General features: G+C 37.9%; 1 protein-coding gene across 5 annotated transcripts in view; it reads right to left on the bottom strand.

Annotated features, from left to right (window-relative positions):
- The window catches only part of Rictor (RPTOR independent companion of MTOR, complex 2), a 91,862-nt gene that overhangs the window by 50,368 nt on the left and 19,226 nt on the right, over nucleotides 1-22,268 (bottom strand). For 4 of the 5 annotated variants that reach the window (XR_015662553.1, NM_001433124.1, XM_087621723.1 and 1 more), the window contains 3 exon segments: nucleotides 12,114-12,211; nucleotides 2,384-2,448; nucleotides 1,100-1,231 (listed from right to left, as the gene is read on the bottom strand). Coding sequence is in view for 4 of the 5 variants with exons in the window: in NM_001433124.1 (NP_001420053.1) it covers nucleotides 1,100-1,231; nucleotides 2,384-2,448; nucleotides 12,114-12,211 (295 nt within the window). In the remaining variant the exon portion in view is untranslated. 5 annotated transcript variants of the gene reach the window in all.

Raw genomic sequence — 22,268 nt, 5'->3', positions numbered from 1 at the left:
TATCTTCATAATCCAGTATAGTGTATTAAAACCAAAAAACTATAGTGTGTGCTTTTACAGTTAACAGCAAATATTTAATTATGTGTCTCTAGTGATAAATAATGCCAGGAATATCAGCTGAAATCTCAAGGTGGAAGGCGGCGACACACCTATAAAGAAAGAGTCACACCACACAAATGAAGCTAAGGATCAGATGTGTGGAAAGACTTCTCCGACCTGAGAGTCACAGCAGTGTACATAAACTCTAAAGAAACCACTTCCACTTTTCATTGTGATTTTAATCACAGGGTGAACTGTATTTTACAATGACTTGTCTTATTCAGTGTAAGATCCTATGGTGTGTGTCTGCAACCCTAGCACTAAAGAGGGGGCAGCGGACAGTCATTAAGTTTGAAGCCATCCTGAGTTTGTAGTAAGACCCCGTCAAAGTAATACAGCAACAACATGAATAAATAAATTAACCCATGACAAACAAGAGCAAAAGCCCCAAATATGTAAAGATGAATAAACCTCACGGACCAGCCAAGATATCTAAGGTTATCAGTGCTATTTCTTAAGAAACCACAATCATAGAGTTAACCACATATGCAACATGTTCTTGTATTTCTACTTGTATACATGCATGGAAGAAATGAGTAGCTCACAGACTTACACAAAATTGCAGGGCAGATTTATTTAAAATAGCTCAACACTACTAAAAACTATCCTGAATGAAGATTAAAATTTGTCCTAATCATAAAACCAAATACTTCATAGCAAAAATAAATGTAAAAACAAAGAGATAGGATCAACGTGGGAGAACCTTACAGATACTAAGAAAATAATGTATACTTATATGTCTATTATATATATTAGCATATAATGTGAAATGCAAGGACAGGAAAACTAGTCTCTAAGGAGAAAACTATTTCCAGTTGCTTGAAAGTGTGGTGGGAGTCCCTGGTGTGCTAAACCCCCTTAGTCTTAGCCTGACTCCACCATGCACCTTTGCAAAAACTATCGAGCTTCGCACCAAAAATCTGAACAGGTTTGGCTGGATACTAAATTCAACTCAAAACTTTAAAGGCATAAGAAACACAGGCATGTCTTGAAACATTACCTAGCTATTAAATAATCCACCTTCAGTTTTAGCACCTTCTGCAGAATACTGGAATCTTGGATGAGATAGCGCAGCGCTCGCAACCCTGCTGCTCTCACTTCTTTCGCCTCATTTAATAAAGCTAAGCGTAAACTGTAGGAAAACAAAAGCATTGTTACATGAGTTTCAAAAACACAACATCTCCATTACCTAGCCCTCATCTGAAGGCTTGGGAGGAAAGTATTCCTGACTCCTTGTATTTTCAGACTGGGACTGCTTTCAAGACTATTTCAAACTGAGTATCTCTTATCTGAAAATCTAGAACCCCAAACTTTTTGAACAGTTGAGATGACTCTAACAAAGCCTCAGACTTTTCATACTTCAGGATATTCTCCCATATCAAGCTCTTGCTTTGCTGAGATTTCCCAAACTTTTTGTTATAAACAATTCTATTTAAGAAAACACAACCAAACAAACAAACAAAAAAACACTACAAAGTAAGTTTACTTGGTGACGTTTTATTCTGTGCTTCCTCCAAATAGTCAGCTAATCCAGCCACCTGGTAGTTTTATTCACCTGGCATATTGTATAAATCCAAGAAGAAATCATAGACTCTTTCAACTCTGTCTTTAGATGTTTCTACAATGTATCTTTTATTTGCATCTGTGCTTCCACATGTCCCAAAGGATAATTACTTTAAATCAATAACAAGATATTTAACAGCAGCAAACACATACTACCATATTCATGTCAGCTCCCCAGAACGTCAGAAAGTGGTAATGAAATTGCTGATGGCTCTTCTCTTTGCTCCTTGCTCTCTTGCTCTTCCCCTCTGTCCCGTCTCTCCCCATTCCCTTCCCCCACTTCCCTCCGCGTGCTCATGGCCTGCCTCTATTCCTCTCCTCTCCTACCCTTCTTCTTTCATTAAACCTTTCCACATGGGGAGGGGGAACTGCTTGATGGAATAGGTATATACTTTCTTAAGTAAAATCTAGGTGGTTTTGGTTCCTACTTTTCCTGTAAAGAATGAGAAATTCAGTCTGTAAATTTACTATTTAACTATAATCTTTGAAAAAGTTCCGGTACCTTTGAATACTTAGGTTTATGTCTTTGTACCCAGCAGTACAAAACTTCAACTAAGGCTCATGAACAACAAAGTCACTGCTTGTGCCTGAGTTTTTCTTTCATCCAATCCCCATCTCTATAGAACTGAGCGAGTGCTGCTGTCATCCTAGCTCTAATTTAAATTGTTACAATGGAAATTACTACGATAAGGGATGGAAGAAAAGACTGAACTAAACTTACCAAATTATGATGTCTTCATAATTAAAGCCCAGCTTTTCTTCACTATGGCCAATATCACAAAGCAGCTGTTGGAAGAAACACAATAATACCTTGCATATGAGTTTAGATTTATATGTTTGTCTATGCACAATTTTAGGCTCAAAAAATAGGACATTTTTCTTTAATAAATTTCTAAAAAAAGTCTGTAATTCTGTAATAAATATACAATGCATTGTTTCTATCATCTTAACTTTTACTTAACCATAACTTTAGACTGACCTCTCCCACACACACTTTTTGAATTGCTGTCTTTGGTCTTTTGCTGTATTTCCCTCCTACGGTGTTAATGTCTTATTCATCATTCCCAGTGGTCACTACTGTGTTGACAACACTGCTGATTCATCTAACAGGTGACATTTCTTCCCCATGTCCTCCATGATGGGAGGCTTTCAGTACCTTGACCCCATTTACTCTTAACCTCACTTCCCTATGTTTTCCTTTTTATCTTTCAGGATGCTTAAGATGCCACTGCTGTTAGCTGGTTATTTTTCACTCCACACATAATCAATAATAGCTTATACTCTCATCCATTTTCCCTTTATTGTTCTTCCCTAATGTCACAGTTCCCCCATTGCTCAAAAGCTCTGTTGTTGTTAGTGGTGACATTGTTTGCTGATGTTCTGATCTTATTTTTGCCTAGGTTTGTAGTTAACAATTTTCCATGTTTGCTTTTGTCTGGAAATGATTTTATTTTCATTTTTAGAGGCAACGTTGGTGAATACACTGACTTTTAGTTTAGTTGCTATTTTCTTCCAAAACTTTTGGGGCACTTGGTTGCTCAAAGTCTAGCATAAATCTTGCTAGCATAAATCTGCGCTTTTAAAACATGTCTTTTTTTCTCAGACTCTTTCAACCATCATTGGTCTTCATCAGTCTTTGGATTGTTCAGCTGTGCTTTCCTTTGTATCCACTTTACTTATGATAATAAATAACACTTTGAAAATCTCTGGTTTTGAATATTTTATCAATTTTTTAACATTCCATACATTATCTCTTCAAAACCACTCTATCCAAATCTCTCTTCTCTTCTGCTGGCAAAAAGGTATATGCATTTTCGTTAAATCGTCTTGTCTTTTCTCCCCATTTTCTCTTATTTCAATTGCTGCCTATTGTCTATTGATTTTCTAACGTCTGCACCCTCTCTACTACACCAGTGGTTCTCAATCTGGGCCCTGAATGCCCCTTTCACAGGTTGCATATCAGAAGTCCTGCATATCAGATATTTATAGTAGGATTTGAAACAACAAAACTACAATGAAGTAGCAAGAAAAATAATGTTATGATTGGGGGAGGGGTCAACACAACATGAGGAACTATAGTAAAGGGTTGAGGCACTAGGAAGGCTGAGAACCACTGCACTAATACGCCTAGGGATTTTTAAATTTTAGATAAACTACTTTTCTCTTCTTAAATCTAATCCAATATTCTAGTAAAAAAAAAAAAGTCTTCCTTTTTCACCCATTTTCTCCACAGTTCTTTTTGTTTGATACTTACATGGTTATTCAAAGTGCAAACTGACATGGATGCTAGCACCTCTAGGGCTCTTGTGAGGAGGACATGTGTTTCTCTGATCTGACCGTGCAGTCGACCCTGTGCTTTGCTGGCTCCTGTGCTCTCTCAGACTGGCATTTCTCCTTAGTGAGGTCAGCCCTCTCTCTGGCCACTGATGGTACTCAGTAAAGGTTAGAGGGCTGCTCCCTGAGCTGTCACCCTCTGCATCGTCCTCACCTCTAAGGCTATATGAAAGCTTGTTATTAAGAGCCCTGGTCTCCAGGACAATAAATTTAATGTTGGTTCTATAAAAATACTATGACGTTCTATGTCAAATTTTCTGCCTAGCTTAGGCATCAAGTGTCCCATCCTAGTTAGCCCAGGAGTCAACAAATCCCTTGAGGGGAATCTGCACCTGTCCTTTATCCTCCAACTACAACACTTACTCTTCAGGGCACCACATGGCCTGTTTCTTTCTATGCTTGGTCAAATGAGCGCGTATTCCTTGCGTACAGGAAAGAAAGCCTACTTCTACAGGACTCTTTCTCTGCACCTCTGGCCTCTGTATTTCTTGATGGCCAAGTAGTTTGCTGCCTTCAAATAACACTCTCTAGCTGTTTCTAACTCTGGGTTTTTTTGTTTGTCTGTTTTGGGGGCTGTTCTCTGTGTAGTCCTGGGTGTCCTGGAACTCTGTCTCCTAAGTAGTGGGATTAAAAGCACATGCACAACCACCCAGGTTTTGTTTTTTGGTTCTAGTTATTTTTATAGAGAGGACTGTTTACTACACAGGTGGCTACATGTGGTTCTGATTTAGGTATAAAATTTGAAAACTAGTTTCTATTCAAAAGTTGAATAAAACTTTCTCACACATTAGGACTAACTGAAATAGATTAAGGAGGAAGTAAATTCTTTAATACTAACAACTCAAAAAGGTCTCCAAAGTTTTATTAATCTGTCACATTATAGGAGCACAGTAAAATCCTAGGTGACATTGGTATTTGTCACTGTGAAAAGAATAGACTCTCAAGAGCAAACTCACAAGTTTCCTATCCTTTCTGTAACATATGTGCACGTACATACATATATACTTAAAACAGTAAGATTTTTCTAAGTTTTAAGATCATAGGAAAATATTCTGTATGTTAAAAAGTGAAATGCATGTGTATGAATGTTTTTATGAGTGTGTGTGTGTGTGTGTGTGTGTGTGTGAGTGTGTGAGAGAGAGAGAGAGAGAGAGTGAGTCTGTGTGAGATATACCTAAAAGTGAAAGTAACGTGTCAGTCACAAGTACTACAGTGTAGTAGGACATGTGCAATCCCAGTCACAGGGAGGCAGAGGCGGGAATTCTACATACACGCTACAGAGTTAAGTCCCAGAGGCTGGCTTGGGTTATATAAGACTCTATTTTCAAGAAAGAAAAAAAAAACCGTACAGCATATTAGATAGAAAAACTAAGACTACTTTATAGTTTGCCAAGGTATCAGAACATAGACAGCAGAAATTTACTTTCTCATGATTTGCAGGCCTAACGTTCAGGTGATGTAGGCAGAAATGCCACCTTGGAAAGGGTTTTTTCCCTTGGGCTTGCAGATGGCTGTGCTTGTATCTTCAAATGGTCTTTCCTCTGCACACATCTGTCTTCGTCTCTTCCAAGGACAGCAGTCATACTGCATTAGGCCCGCCCATATCTTTTCTAATAGCCCTAATCCCCAAATATACGTCTATTTTAAGTTCCTCAGCGCTAGAACTTCAAACATTTAGGGAAGACAAAATTGAGAACTCTAACTTCAGCCAGCAAGCTAATGCAGATGCTTATAATATAAAATGAAGAAAAACTGTAAAGTAAAAACAATTTTTTTTTTTTTATTAACTTGAGTATTTCTTATATACATTTCAAGTGTTATTCCCTTTCCCGGTATCCGGGCAAACATCCCCCTCCCTCCTCCCCTTCTAAGGCAAAGAAAATATACAAGAAATTTACTGAGGAAATAAATAAAATTGAAAAATAAATACAACATAAAACCATGTTTCCTAAAACCTGAAAAATAGACCTAAAAAAATTCCACTTAAAACTGAAGTACCATATAAGATTTATTGTTGAAGAGGATATAAACTAAAAATACTTCACAAAATTTGGAAAAAGCATCAGAAACAAAATCTACTTCTTTGATTTATAGGTTTATAAGCATCGCACATACACTATTAGTTTACAATACTAAATGACTGCTCTTCTTTCATCAAGGACTTCTCTCTGCAACAAATGCAGATACGGAAAACTACAGTGGGTCAAATGCAGTTCTAGAGCCTGCCCAGCTGACGCACCCGAGGCCCAGAGGCTGCAGGGTTATAAGAGCTACAAGAACAGGTAGTTGCTGTTAAGACTGCTCTCCTAGCAACACCAGAGAAATTATACCCAGGATGTCTCACGAAAATGGCTGGCTAAACATGACCTGAACAAGGAAGACAGCCACAGATATGCTATGGAAAAAAAACAGAAGCTCAGGAGGCCTCATCCCCAGACAAAGAACTGTGCAACTAAGGAATGCAAAAATGGTAGAAAAATAGTCTGCACTAGGAAAAGCACAACTGTTTATCCAGTAACAAATGGTCGGCCATTCCTGAACGTTGGATGGGGCGGTGACTTAGGGTTGGAGAGGTGACTGCGCAGTTTAGAGCACTAGGTTGGTACAGCTGCGGGCCTGGGTTCAAATCCCAGCACCATGCAGCTCATAACTGTAACTCCAGTTTCAGGAGGTCTGGTGCCCCCTTCCTGTTATTTGCAGGCACACAGTGCACACATGGTACACAGACATACATTCATGCCAACTTATGCACATAAGTAAATCTAAAACAAAAAAGGGGAAAAGAGAGACCCAGTGATGCACTGTCAACATGAATTGTTTGCTTGAAATTAGGACCCAATATTTCATTGCTATAACTATGTAAGAAACTAACTTTTTAAAATTTTATTCAAGTTACTTTAGGTTTGTTAAATTTGCTACCTACTTATAAGAAAGTTAGTATCAATCAATATCATTAGAAAGTTATAGTCCTGTCATAAACATGTCAATTGTATAAACAAAGTAAATGTTGAAGACAGAAATCTTCAAATAGGCTAAGGGTCACACATCACTGGTTCACCTGCTTACAAAACTCCACATTCATCACTGGTACACCACCATGTCAGATAAAATGACTTCCTCACATAAGAGCTACTTCTTAAAAAGTCAAAACAAATTTGCAAATCATCTCTAAAAAATATTTTTCCTTTAAAAATGTTTTTATTTAAGATTTTATTTTTTATTACTTCTAATTATGTGTAGGTACATGTTGTGTCACTGTTGGGAACTAAACCCTGGTCCCCTGGAAGAGCAGCACATGTTCCTAACATAGGCATTTCTCCAGGCCTAAATTTTCTTATTAACACAGCCAATTTTAAAATGTGTAATAATAAATTAGAACTAGGGTTAAATAAATATTTGCCTTATTTATAACACAGAAAAACCCAAAATTTTAAAAAAGTCACACATAGACTTCTACAGCATAGTCTAAAAAGATATTTGTTTGCTTTCTGTAGGAGAGTGTTTGCCTACATATAATGTACGCCCCACGTGCATGTCTAGTGCCTGCAGAGGCCAGAAGATGGTATTTAATCCACTGAAAATGGAGTTACAGGAGGTTGTATGTTTACACGGGGTTGCTGGAAGTCAAATTTGAGTCCTCGAAAACAACAGCAGCCAGTGCTTTTAACCATTGAGCCATCTGTGGTAGTTTGAATGAGCTGTCCCCCATAAATCTTGGGCATTTAAATACTTGGTCCCCAATTGGTGGTTGTTTGGGAGGATCAGGAGCCTTGCTAGAGGAACTGTGTCACTGTGGGTGGACTTTGAGGTTTCAAATGCCTGTGGGCTCTGAGCTTCAGTCAACAGGTCTGCTGTTTGCTGCCATGCTGCTGTGCTGCCCGGCCAGAGACACACTCTACCTTACAGAGGATGAATTCATATCCCTCTGTAACTCTAAGCCCTTCCTTCTGTAAGCTGCCATGGTCACGGTGTTTTATCAGAGCAATAGGTGGTAACTCAGAGCATCTTCCAGACCTTACTTACTGTTTTGCAGAACTGGACCTAGAGCCTAGTCATGCAAGGCATGAGCCGTCCTTCGTCACTGCTTCCCACTCTTTAACTTTGTGAGACAAGTCTGACTAAAGAGCACAGAAGCCCCCCCCCCATTTGAACTACATGCATATGTCTTATTTATTTGTGTGTGTGTATGTGTGTGTGTACACATGTGCACCACCAGTAAGTGTGTAGGTCAGAGAACAACTACAGAAGTCAGTTCTCTCCTTCCATCACGGGGGTCCCTGGAGTTAAACTCAGGCCATTAGGCTTGGCAGCAACTCTTTTCCCACTGAGTCATCTCACTAGATCCAAGTACTTGAACTCAAGATCCTTTTGCCTCAGCCTTTAAAGTAGCTGGGGTTACAGACTACACAATAAAGCCTAATTCTTAAAAGGTAATTCACGCATACATATAAAACACTGATGTAAACATTAAAAAAAAAACAAACTGAATGATATATTTAGAAAAGGAAAGCATTCTATGGTATACTGCAATGTGAAAAAATGCAAGCTGCAAATCAATATATACATAGATGGATATAGGCACATACAAACCTGTATTTATATGCATTGATATCATAAACTCATCAAAAATACCTTGTATATACATAATAAATTACAAGTAAAACTCAACACTTTCTAAAACACTGTATTTAGTTCATTTAATTCTTATAATGTAAACAAAACAAAAGACACTCATATAAACATATTTACCCAATGTTTGTTACCACAAAAACTAAATACCTTCTAGTCAATATCCTCTGGATTATGGTAGAGTGGGTGCTTTGGAGGGGGCAGGGTAGGAAATGAGAAGAATTTCATTTTTTCCTGTAAAATCATCTATACCATTTTCACATTTCCTAATTACCTCACATATACATATATCCCCTTAAAAAAATAAAATAGCAAATAAAGAAGCTTTCAAAGCTTTAAATTTTAGAATGAAAAGAGCCTAAACTATCTTTATCTTTAGAAAGCAGGTCATCAGACTGTGAACATGTTGTCTGTTGTAAAAATAGTACAGCAAAATTATATTCATCAGCAGTCTGCCATACACACTGCCATATCCAGTGAGATGATGTCAGAGGACAAGCATGGGATGTGGCAGTCAAGTGATTAAATGATCACATCACTAGTTTGCTTGCTTTGTGGCTTATCAGGAAGTTGAAGGAAAGAAGTTCACCCTATACAATAGTACAATTAACAGCAATGGCTACAGTTACACTTAACAGTAAAGCAAATGCTAGTTACAACTAAAGCCCATACTTAAAGTAAAAAATACTATCAATCTAATCTATTACAATCAAATGTCTGGAATAGGATAGATCTGGGATAAAGAGAAGCAGAAGAGTAGAAAGCCACTAAGTACTCATGGGTGTGAGAAGCTTAGTTTAAAGGGATAGAACTCTCTAGCTTACAGCCAGTAGCTAAGATTCAGAAAGAGTGTGTGTTCTAGTGCAAACAGAAGAGAATTCCCAACTAGCTCTTTGTCTTCTAGCGTTGTAATTATTACCTTTCCATTTTCTTACCTACTCTTGAGAGTTTTTAAGAATCTCAACATTGGGGGTTGGGGATTTAGCTCAGTGGTAGAGCGCTTGCCTAGGAAGCGCAAGGCCCTGGGTTCGGTCCCCAGCTCCAAAAAAAAGAACCAAAAAAAAAAAAAAAAAAAAAAAAGAATCTCTACATTGTACTAAGTAGGAACATGTGCATGCAGATTTTATAGGTATGCCACCTCAGTAAGTATTTTTTATACCCAGTTCTAACGATATGGATTTCAGAGGCTTACTTTACAGTCAAAGTCATATGTGTTTGTGTGTGGTAAATGAGTGAACTTTAGGACAAAATCTGCACACATTTACTTGCAGCAGCACCAATTATTAAATAGAGGCATTTTATCTCGTAGGGAACATGTGGCTATTCTTGAGGATGTTTTTGCTTATCACAATTGTTGTGTGTTAAGTAAATGTTCCTGCCCTACCTAATGGGTAGAGCCAGAAACAAGGCTCAGCCTTCTTCTAGAACAATTACCTGATCTACTATCTACAGCTCAACAATTAAGCAGGCTTATCTTCTTAAGAGTTAGTGAAAAACTAGGAAACAGGTCAAAAGCATAAATCAAAATAAAACAAGCTCCAAACTGCCATGCAGTCTGCTATGGAGTTACCTTACAAACCAGCACTATCCTGCATCATCCTACATCTAATGGTATGAAGAGTACTGAGAGATTTCCCCAAGATTGGCTTCGCTTCTTTTCTCTTCCTTTCTTTCTTTCTTCTTAAATATATGTGAGTGCACTGTCGCTGTCTTCAGACACACCAGAAGAGGGCACCAGATCTCATTATAGACCACTGTGAGCCACCATGTGGTTGCTGGGAATTGAACTCAGGACCTCTGGAAGAGCAGCCAGTGCTCTTAACCACTGAGCCATCTCTCCAGCCCTCGAGATTGATTTCTATTAGTTGGGGTTAAACTTAACTGAAGCTTCAGGCTTCTCCTTTATCATTAGCCAAAGTAAATTTTACCAAGTCTAAAGTTAATGCATTTATTTATGGGGCAGCTCTTTAGACCCTAACTTGGACTTAATCCCTCTTACTTAGGCATTTTCTACCAAGTCTGACTATCTGGTTTCCCAAGCCACAAGTACCTGAAGACAACGAACACGAAGCTAACACCAAGACCAGCAGAGAAGGCAAAAGTTAATTTTAAAATTACAAAATACAAAGAGTCTACAGAAGTTACTGCACAGTCTTCATACAGGAAGAGGGGAGAAAACAAAGCAAGGAAGAGAGAAAGGAACAATGGGGTAGAGAGGGAGGACTATGGAGTGGGAGGTGGGGGAAGGCAAAGTTCACAGAGGGGAAGGAGAGGGGGCAGAGAAGAGAAGGGGACACCATCCCAGAATGCAGACCAGGTAGAGAAAACTCAGTGAAGTGCTAGCAAAAACATTTAGATAAAGCTGGGAGAGAAAAGACAGGCTGGAGAATCAAGAAACTGATCCCCTCACTCCACAGCCTGGACACAGACAGAGAACACAAAGAAGAACAGAGAAAGGAGAACAGTGCTGTTCTAGTAGTGAAGGTTTAAACCAACCCCGACCCAAAAGTCTATCCTGGTACCATCCAATGCCTGGCAGTGCCAGCCACAGCTGGTTATTCATATGGAAATATATCTAGCATGAACTGAGGCATCTATCCTCAGTGTAAATACTCAATTGGGAAGATTTAGTATGAAAGTTAAGTGATATTTAATGTTTTATGCTTCATATAACAAATAGCAATTTTACGATAGTTTCATGAAATCTAGAAAAATTAAACTCATGTGCTTCTTTCGCTGCACTCACATGTGTTTCTATTAGACAACACTGCTCTGGAATGCTTTAGGACTGAGGCTGGCGCCACAGCATCCACCATGGCAGTCAGAGACATCCTTATAACTACCCCTAGCTTTCAAATGACACAAGGAGGGCCACTCGCTGAGGTATGCAAAGCCAGTTTGGACAGCATTCCTGAGCCTAATGAACTTGTTTTTAACAGTCAGGCAGTGGCTTATTTGGGTTACATAAAGATCAACAAGATAAAATTGATATTTAATAAAAGGAAATAAAACTAGAAAATGCACTCACTTGAGCTCTAATTTCGATGTCAATGACAGGAATAAACAATTGGTATAAGGGAAAAGAAATACAACGGGTCTCTGGGAATTATGTTTGTTTCTAAGATAAATAATCAGATGTTAACAAGATAAATAAACCAGTAAGACACTGGATTACAAGCTTTTCGATGGCTTGCTTCTATTTTCTTTCTGAGCCTACTGCATTTTCTACAATACAAACATATTCCTATTATTTAAAGTCATTTGAGAGCTGGGCATGGTGATGTGTACCTGTAGCTCCAATTCTTCAGGGAAATGGCAGGTACTCAGGGGGTCTGGGACCAGCCTACACAACAGAGCAAGACTCCTCAGAAACTTAAAACAGGATGAAATCAATGAGGAAATCAGAAAATATTCAAAAAACTTAATGATTAGGAAATGTTTGCTGAGTCAAATAAAAGAACATGTCAGTATAGTTTTAAGCTACTTGCCTTTGTGAAGTTATTCAGATGGCCCAGCTTTCTCATATTTGATACTCCTTGTAATTTGGCCACATTTTGGAGAATCTCTCTCAAGTTATCAGAAGGTTCTGGTAGAAAATACAAAACAATTTAACATAAGCTTTAGAGTAGTACCATAATCAAACAAAGTATGCTGTGTAAAACCTCCACAGTGTTGGTTCTCCGTTTACAGTGTAAGCCTGCTCCCCAAATGCACAGCTGGCTGACTTAAGTTTATCCCCATACACTGCCACTGCACTCACGTATGCCCATCGTCCAACACTGTGTATCACTCAGGATTAATCAACTAGGAAACCATAAATCTTAACATCACAACTTTCATTTTTTGTTATTGGGTGGCAACAGGGACCAAACATACTGCTGGAATCGAAGTAACCAAAACTTAGAACATTTGTTGGGTATATTTTCCCACCATGGCCATGATCCCTGGAAATGAGAAGTGCGCATGCACGCCCTCTCCACGCTCTGATCCACTGCCTGGAGACAGTTCCAGGCACTGTTAAAGGGAAGGTGAAGACAGCGAGCTAAGAGTACAAAAGAGACCACGGGTTACTAGAGAAGTTGGACACTGCTCAGAAAAAGTACTCTGAAGATCTGGCCAAGCAGCTTGTGACGGCTTCAGCAGAGCAAGGTCAGTGCGGGAGTGTGAGGAGATAGGGAGCGAACAGATGGGTGTGATTAGAGGGAAGGATTCCCTTCCTTACAGCCAGGTTAAAAAGCAGTGTGACGCCAAGTGAGCATTATCAAGGTAATGAAAAGAGTAAGTCAATAAATTCAAGATTCCAAGCAAAGGGAACATGAAGAAAACTATACAAAGGCATATTATAATTAAACCGCTCAGCATCCCTCAAAGAGGCCAGCAAGATGGGTCAGCTGGTAACTCATGCAGGCATGGTGAGTAGACATGTGAAATTACCCACATGTAAATGTGGGAGAAAACGAACCTCACAAACCTGTCTTCTGATCTGCATGAGCTGCAGCACGCACACCCAAGTACAGACACAATGATAAACTCCACTGAAAGTCTAAAAGTAGAAAAACCTACCACAGCTCACTGCTTTATAAGAGCAGGACAACAGCCAGACAGGGCACTGCAGCAGGTTATCAATCCCTCAAAAACTATCTCAAGCTATTATTTTCAACATCTTGTTTTAAATAAAACAAAAGCAGAATCATTAAAATTATATACTAATATAGGTAATAGTTTAAGAAACATTGTAACTTCAATACTTTTAATTGTTTTCCTTACTAACAGATGAAACTGTCCTGTTCTGCATTTAGCATCTCTTCTACCTCCCTTCACAATACTTGGTGACGGCCATGACAATGCTGATACCCCAGCAAGCACAGCACCAAAAACTGCTAACCCCCCTCTGCTTTGAAGCTGACACCTGCTACTTCATTTCTGGCTTCATTCATCCCCTTCATTTCTACCTTCATCTTTTGTAAATTACAAATTTCGTATAAAACAAAATCACTTTAGTTTTCAGTGTGGTAACAAAGGTCTACACTAATGACTTAAAGATCTGCCTAGCAATAAGAAAGAGCAGTTTAGAAAAAACTTCTGAAGGCCTGAGGATGGTCTTTGCTGGTACTTTGTAAGACTGTTGTTGTTTATTTTATCTATACAATACAAAATAAGAAAGGAAAACATATTGATGATTGAACAATGTGTGGGAAATTCACAAAATTCCTTACAACACTTTAGGACAATGTAATGTAGAACCTATGCATTTTCCAGAATCAAAGAGGAAAGTCCATTAAAAACCTCAGGAACCAAAGAATTCCTTAAGTGACATTACTCCTATCTGCATAACTCACAAAGTTAAAACTTAGCAGAACTGCCTTAGAGAGTCGGCACAGACTTTCTAGCCTGGAACTGTTGACATTTCAAAAGTACAATCTGCTGTTAAAAGTGCAATCTTCTCTGGGTTCATTCCTTCAAGGATCAAGTGTGCGCTCATTCTCCTCAGGTTCTGTCCCAGGCCCTGTATGGAAGGCAGGTCTCTCAAACACATACTGCCCACATAAGAGACTGAACCAGGGCCTCCAACTATGAGAAGTTCAGTTTCTTTGTAAACAGTTGTTGAAAAACACATTTCCCCTAAACTGCATGTTACTTCCCAGGACAACTCAAAACAGTAAGAAGCCCTCTTCTGACACTGAGATGCGATCTAATACTCACATGCTACAATGTTGCAATCAGGGAACTCTTTTAATTTATATTGGGTCAAGGTTCCCCTGGTAATGAAATGAGAAATTGCTTATTTTTTCTTTCCCTGTTAGACTGGATTTGGTAAACTTTTTCTGTAAAAGTATCTTAGACTTTGTAGATCATAAAGTCTCTTGTATACACGTGACTGCTGTTATACTAAGAAACTGAAGAAAGCATGTACAAACACAAACAGCTTTCTGTTTTAGTGCAGACTGCTATGAAACAGGAACAATGACTAGGTATCATATGAACAGAAATTTATTCTCATGGCCTCAGGCATAAGGCCAGAGTAAGTTTGGTGGACTATGAAAGAAGTCCTCTTCCCTTTGATTTCTCATAATTTCCTCACATGGTGGAGAAAGGGAACTAAACAAAAGACACTCTCACTATCTGTTCATGAGGCCATCCTCATAATGTAAGTATCTTCCCAGAATTCAACCTCCTAACAGCAGCATACCAGGGACTAGGATTTCAAAATACAAACTGGGGAAAGATACAAACATTTCATTCACTGGATTCAACAGACAGACTTGGGGTAAAGGCAGGGTTTCAGTCTGCCATCTTGATGGTCTACACCTGTAATCCCAGGCGTATATCAAAAGAATCAGGAAATCAAAGCCTGCCAGGACACATTGGGACAGAAAGTCAGAGGATATTAATGACTTAAAAAAAAAAAAAAAAAAAGAATGCACGTTCCACGGCAATGAAAAGAATGACATGACTAACTGTTTTGTTTTTTGAAACAGTCTTACAAGGCAGCCGTGGATGGCCTTGAACTCAAGGTAATCCTCCTACTTCTGTCTTGTTTGTTTTTTCGGAGTATCACTACAAGCCGGCCACAAATTAGCAATCCTCCAATCTCAGCTTCCAGGTACTGGGACTACAAGCATTTTCTAGACATGCCCAGCTTTTCCATATTGTTTTTGTAAGTAAATATGGGAAAGGGTAGTTTCAAAGAACTAAATATAATAAATATGTATCATATATTTTACTGTGCTATATAGGAATGACAGTCTACACACACACACACACACACACCCACCCCTTCTGCCAAAGTATCACATATTTTTGTCACCATATATTATATTCTTTATGTTGATGTTTATTTTGTAGAGTACTTCTGAATACAAAAGTAACTTTAGGTAAAAATGAAATATGAGAATAAAAAAAGAGGATACAAAAACATACTAACAGTTGCCATGGTAACCATTTTTAGTTGCCAATTTGACTAGATTAAAGACCCAGAGGAGTAGCAAAACTTGATTGTTCAAATGTGACACCCATACACAATACATATCCATGAACTGGCATGTGAGTCTGAGGAGACTAACTGGAAAGATCTGCTCTCAGTATGGGCAGGAGCCACATCCATTTGGCCAAACACTGAGCTAAAACAAAACCTGAGGAAACATCAAATTAAAATCACAGAGGATTCACTTACAAGAAGGGCAAAATAAAAAAAAGTCTGGCACTACCAAATGCTGGAGAGAGGGGGCGTTAAAGCCCTTACACAGTGCTGTGTGAATATAAACTTTTACCCTGATAGAAAGCCACTGGTATAATTACTATAACTAGGGTCCAGAAGTTGTACTACTAAATCGTGGTCTATCAGATTAATAACAAAACAAGACCCCTAGGATACTACAGATCAGTCTCAGAACCTTACTAGAAGCCAGCAGACGAAGCATGCACTGTGTCGTTCCAGTTACAAGTAGTTAAAACACAGATTAAAGTAATGTAACGGTGGGAGGAATTAGATAGAGGCTGTTGGAAATTGAAGTAACCAACAGAAAACAGGTGGGAAGGATAAAGATTTTTTACCTAAAGTGGTGGTGCATAAACCTGTCAAATTTAATTAAGGCTATGCATGAAATAAGTACGGTGCTGGCTAGGTTTGACAACATCTAGAGCCATCTGAGAACAGGGAACCTTCCACTAGGCTGGCCTGTGGACAAGCCTCTTGGGAGTATTTTCTTGACTGGTGGTTAACATGGGAGAGCCCAGCTCACTGTGGATGGGGCTACCTCTAGGCAGGTGGTCCTTGTTTATATGAGAGAGCAGGCTGAGCAAGCCATGAAAAGAAAGCCTTAAGCGGCATTTCTCTATGGCCTCTGCATCAGTATCTGCCTCCAGGCTACTGCCCTGACTTCTGCCCTGACTTCCTTGATGGCTGTGATGTGGATACATAAGCTGAAATAAACACTTTCTACCCCAAGTTACATTTGGTCGTGGTGTGGTACATCTGCTCTGTGTTAACTGTGGTACAAAGTTCTTTCTGTACCATAAATATATCCCAGATTGAATATCCTCATTTAAAGTACCTGAGACCTGAAGTGGCCTGCATTTCAGATGTTTTCAGGTTCTAGCATATTTGCATAATAAAATGAAATCTCTTTGGGAGGTGAGCTCTAAAGGTAAACAAGACATTCACTTATGTCATACACACCTTATTCATACAATGTAAAGATAATCATATACCACTCCCTGTGTCTTAACTAGAACCTGTCATATGAGGTCAGATATAATTTCCATTTCAAATTTTCAGATTAGGAAAGCTCAATCTAAACCTTAAAAGAGGATAACTGAATTAAATTAACAAAACGACAAAAACAAGGATAACTAAAGAAAAATAATAATTCAGTTATTATTAGTTCTGTAAACACGCGCGCGCGCACACGCACACACACACACACACACACACACACACCCTATGAATAGATTCACAAAACCACTACGAGAAAACTGTAATAAAACCAGTCACTCATTTCCCATTTATACATTCACGTATTTGCTCAATTCTCCACAGTCTCAAACACCTGTAAATGTTTGTAGATGAGTAAACATTTAATTTTAAATTGTTTTACACTCCATTATAACTTGCTGCAATTAACCATGCTACTATTCTATCTGCAAATAAATAAACAACATAATCTTATTTAAAGTGAACTTTGAGATAGAAATTAGCTATACTCAAACCCAGATTATGTACTCACAAACTATGTAGTCTGGTTAAATCACTTAACTTCAGAGGGATCCATTTTTCTATCTACAGTGAAAACAGTAATGATTACTCAATAAATACTAACTATAATTAAAAGTTATTTGCTTAGCAATAATAACAGTTTTTATGGGCCAATCATGTGAAAATTATGTGGTTAGCCCAAGCAAATGTTTCATATATGTGTGTTTAAATTAATAGATATTATAGAGTACTCTGATGCATTACTTTCATGATCTAAGATTTGATCATATTTAAAGTAGTAACAATTACCTTTCAGAACTATAATTATACAGCCCATACAGAAACAGTAAAGTTACAATGCTATATGAATATTAGAAAATTATTATGTTCCTTTTCTATTTAGTATGAATGGCTTGAAATCATTATTTAGACAGACAAGGAATACCTGAATTAATTATAGTAATAAATCTATCTAAAATAATTATTATAAAATAAAATCTCAAGCAAACCTTTAAAGAAACTATGTGTTAGAAAAGGAAATGATAATAAACTAACATGGGCTTAATGGTCGCTAATGTACTCTCAACTACATTCAGCAGTATCAAGAATACTTGCAAGACTCAGTTTTTAATCTACTAGCCTACAGTTTAGCTTGTCTTTAATTTCTCAACATTCTTTTTATCTAAACTATCTTTTATCTCACTATTTTGGATGAGTTTCTACATGCACTAGAGCATTATCTGTATATATTCTGTTGAAATGTTTTCAATGTAAAATAAGAGTAAAAAAATCAGGTGAGCATTTACACATGACAAGAGTTTAGAAAGCCTTTCAAGCCTCACAAGGTCAATAATAACTTACTTACAACTACAAGGGCCAAATACAGTCTCGACCACATAATGAGTTTTCAAGAACTAGTTTCTGTATTGCAGCAGAGCTTCTCAGGGATGGTCCCTCTCACAGCAATCCTCAGTAGGCTAAGGCAGGACTACCACAAGAATGAAAATGCTGGGCTGCAGATCCCCTGCCCAAAGAGCATGGCTAAGAGACAGGGAAGGAATAGCAGAAGGGGGGACACATGGAAGGAGGAAAGGGCGGAGGAAATAGGAATAAATTATTTTTTTAATAAAACCAGGTTGTTGCGATAAAAGTTCTTGTGGCGGTGGGGAGGTTAACCAGTATTTATGTCTGTTCATATATTAATTTTAGTAAGTACTGCATGTTTTACTTCTCCGGGAGCCCTGTGAAGCAAGCCAGTAAAAGTGCAGGGATGTGGGAAGCGGTTTATAAAGAACAGTAACACATAACAGTGCAAAGGTGGCAGATACCTAAGAAAGCTTTAGTGCCTCCCAGTACGTGGGAGTCAGGGAGGAAGACTGCCTGATCACCATCAAGAAGCCAGTGTAAGCTGCACAGTGGATTCAGGGCTCACTTGAGTTATGCACAAAGAAGCAGCCTGGGCAAAACAAGCAACAAAACAGGAAATAAAAACAAATATCTAAAAATATAATGGAGTAGCATCACTAGCCACTCAAAATTTTAATGAATAACTATATATTACTATAAATAAAGTCAAACAAATTAAAACCCACCAAGTTGTTTCCTGCATTTGCAACTGGTTTCAGAGGTAGGAGGGACAATATAAGAAGATTCAGAGATCTGACCGCTGATAATAAGCAAGTGTTTAAAAACAAGAATAGAAGAATGTTTTGTTACAGATTCAGATGCTAGAGACTACTAGTCTCCATTTACAGAACACAGGAATTTGCTACATTTATATAATAACAACAAAGACAAAAAAGGACTCAAGGTCAGCACTGAAAATGTTAAAATATAAATTTATAGTAGAACTTCAAATTCATCTTATGACTAGTTATGACAGCTGTAGTGTGTGTGTGTGTGTGTGTGTGTGTGTGTGTGTACAAAGGAACAAATGAAAGTAATGCTATTTCAAAGTTCATCAATTTTCTAAATGTAGAGCCAAAAAAAAAAAAAAAGATAAAATAAAATAAAATTCCCCCATATCTAACTGCACTTTATTGAACTCAAAAAGTTCCACATCTTTAAATAAGAGCAAACCTATTTAGTATAATTAAAACATAACGGGCTTTGTCAAATGTAATTTAAAAAAAAACATAGTAGCAATTCCTAGGAATACAAAAGGAACAAAAAAGACTAAAACTTCTTGCCTGCTATCTACCATCAGAACGCCTCACTCCTGGGCTTGAAGAGATGGCTGAACCAGTATCTGCCGTGTAAGCGTGTAGGCTCTACTTTCTATCTCTGGTGCACACCTCCCTAAGAGCCAGGTGTGATGGCATGTGTCTGTATTCCCAGAGCTTGAGGGCAGGAAAAGGATGGATAAATCCCTGAGCACAGTGACCTAGTAGAATAGATTAAAGACCTTGTTTCAAAAATCTAAGAGTAGAAGACACCTAATGTTTACCTTGTGAGTCACACGCATGTGTGCGCGCGCGCGCACACACACACACACACACACACACACACACATCAAATTCTTTACCTCAGCCTCTCAAGCTAAGAATTATCTAAGAACTAGGTAGAAAGAGCTACTGAATAAAAAAAAGAAAAGAAAAAAGAAAAAAAGAAGAAGAAAAAGAAAAATCAAGTCCTTTCTTAAATTTTGTCTCTTTTTCTTCATAATAAAAGCTAAGGGGACTATTGTACACCTGAGTAGTAAAGAAATGTTCAAGAAAAAGGATTACTTGTCCCAGGTTTGGTGGCACATGCCTGTAATCCCAGTACTTGGGAGATGAAGGTACAGGTGTTAAAAAACAGCCTTGGACACAGTAAGTTCCAACCATCTTGGGCTACATAAGACCCAGTTTTAGAACAAAACACTGACAGTTGTAACAGAGGATTGAATCAAACACACAAAGCACTTTTATTTTGTGCACAAGTATGTACTAAAAAATTTACAAAGGCCAATTTTCAGGATACAAAAATTTCTGTCATTCAAAGAAATGTTGGTAACACAATGATTTTAATGATATTTTTTCTTGAGGAAAAAAAACACAGCAATTTTGCTTAAAGATTACAATACCACATGTCCTGCTATCATTTCTGTGTCAACCTATCATATCTTACTTACAATGATAATTGCAAGGCAATTAGGCATCCACGGTCCTCTAATTAGCTCTTTATTATAAGAGAAAAATTGTTTGCCTTTGAAATAACTCACTATTTAAATGAACCCCATGAAAGAATAGAACATCTGTGTTTAAATGCAAAACAATTAACTGTGAGAACACCCCAATAATGAGATAATCTCTACACCTAGTGAAATCAATTCCAAGTCCTCTAGAACTGCCGAAGAGCTGTATGCACACCTTGCATATACACACCTACTTTCACGTTTGGTTTTCTCTATAAATAAGGCTGCAGTTCAGACCATGGGTCTAACAAGTGTCATCTAGGAATGCAGGGAGGTGGACAATACTCAGAAACTAGTAATAGGCTAGAGATACAAATACACCTCAGCTATGCAGTGTACTTCATGAGTATGATCTGAAACCTGAGAAAATACTACCCTGCTACAATCTGTCATTTCCATATATTCTTTTTTTTTTTTTTTTTGGTTCTTTTTTTTCGGAGCTGGGGACCGAACCCAGGGCCTTGCGCTTCCTAGGTAAGCGCTCTACCACTGAGCTAAATCCCCAGCCCCTATATTCTTAATTCCTAATTTCATTCTTAACACTTCTCATTATTATTTTGTCAACTATCTTCAGTCTCTTTGACATGTTAATCTCCTTTAAAAATGTTTTGTTTTTGTTTTTGAAACATTGCTCTTTGCTGCACCCCTCAGACACAAGTGAATGGCTTCTTCTCAGCTCCTAATGTCACCAACCTACTCTCTGCCCGTCTACTGAAGGATCCTCGGGTCAATGTCTACCCAGCTCAGAGGCTGCCTGCCTGACTGCTTTCTGCTTTAGCCTTAAAGACCGAGACTTTACTATCCTGGTCATGTTAGGATACACATCTTTCCTTCACACTGATTTTTTTCTCTGCTCCCAGTGTTCCTCTCTTAAAAGACTGTCTTCCTTCCTCATAGCCCATTCTCTTTAACACAGTCTCAGGTCCTACCCTCTGCCTTCAGAGTTCTCTTCAATTGTCTCCAGCAATTTTAATTGCAAGTCTGATTCTAACACAGAGGAGAACAATGCCTTGAAACTTTAAACTGTATCTTCAATTAAAAAAAAATTATCTCAGGTATTTAAGTTGCGGGGTCAGTCAACTTAAATAAAAACCCTATGATCAAAATAATTCATCTTAAAATGAAAAAAAGCTTCCCAAAAATTTCTTTCCTTATGTAATATGAATAACGGAAATTAAGACTCCAGAGCCTACTTGCATCTATGCATGCAGTCTGTAAATATCACTGACATACCTTACATGTCTTAATGTAGTTAAGTCAGCCTTTATCATAATTATGTCTTGCCTTTATATTCTAAGTTTTGACCAATGCCTTGTCAATATTTTCCTATTTTTGGTTAGATATAATCATTAATATATATCAAAGAAGACATAGCATGCTCAAAATTATCACCCAAAAGAACCATACTGGCTAGTCTCAAGCCCCACGCATTTAAGAGAAACATGTTAATAAGCCTTTCCATGGAAGTCTTAAGTCAGGTGAAAATATATATATATATATATATATATACATATATATAATTCAAAATTAATTTGTATAGTATAAACAAAAGTTGTTCCACTTATTTTAAAATGACCATTTTTCTTTCCTACATTTCACTTGGACATTCCTAAAAACCTCATGACATTAGGAGTCAAAAATCTAAACTTTTAACAATCCAAAAGCTTTGGGCTATTGCAAACAAAATCACTACACTCCATTTCTACAGATAATTCCCAAGAATAAAAGGTTCAGAACATGATATACTGTGTGGTGGTTTAAACGGGTTAAACC

The sequence above is a fragment of the Rattus norvegicus genome, chromosome 2, assembly GCF_021556685.1.
Source record: "Rattus norvegicus strain SHRSP/BbbUtx chromosome 2, alternate assembly SHRSP_T2T, whole genome shotgun sequence".
Taxonomy (NCBI): Eukaryota; Metazoa; Chordata; class Mammalia; order Rodentia; family Muridae; genus Rattus; species Rattus norvegicus.
This window is presented reverse-complemented; position numbering and strand designations above follow the sequence as displayed.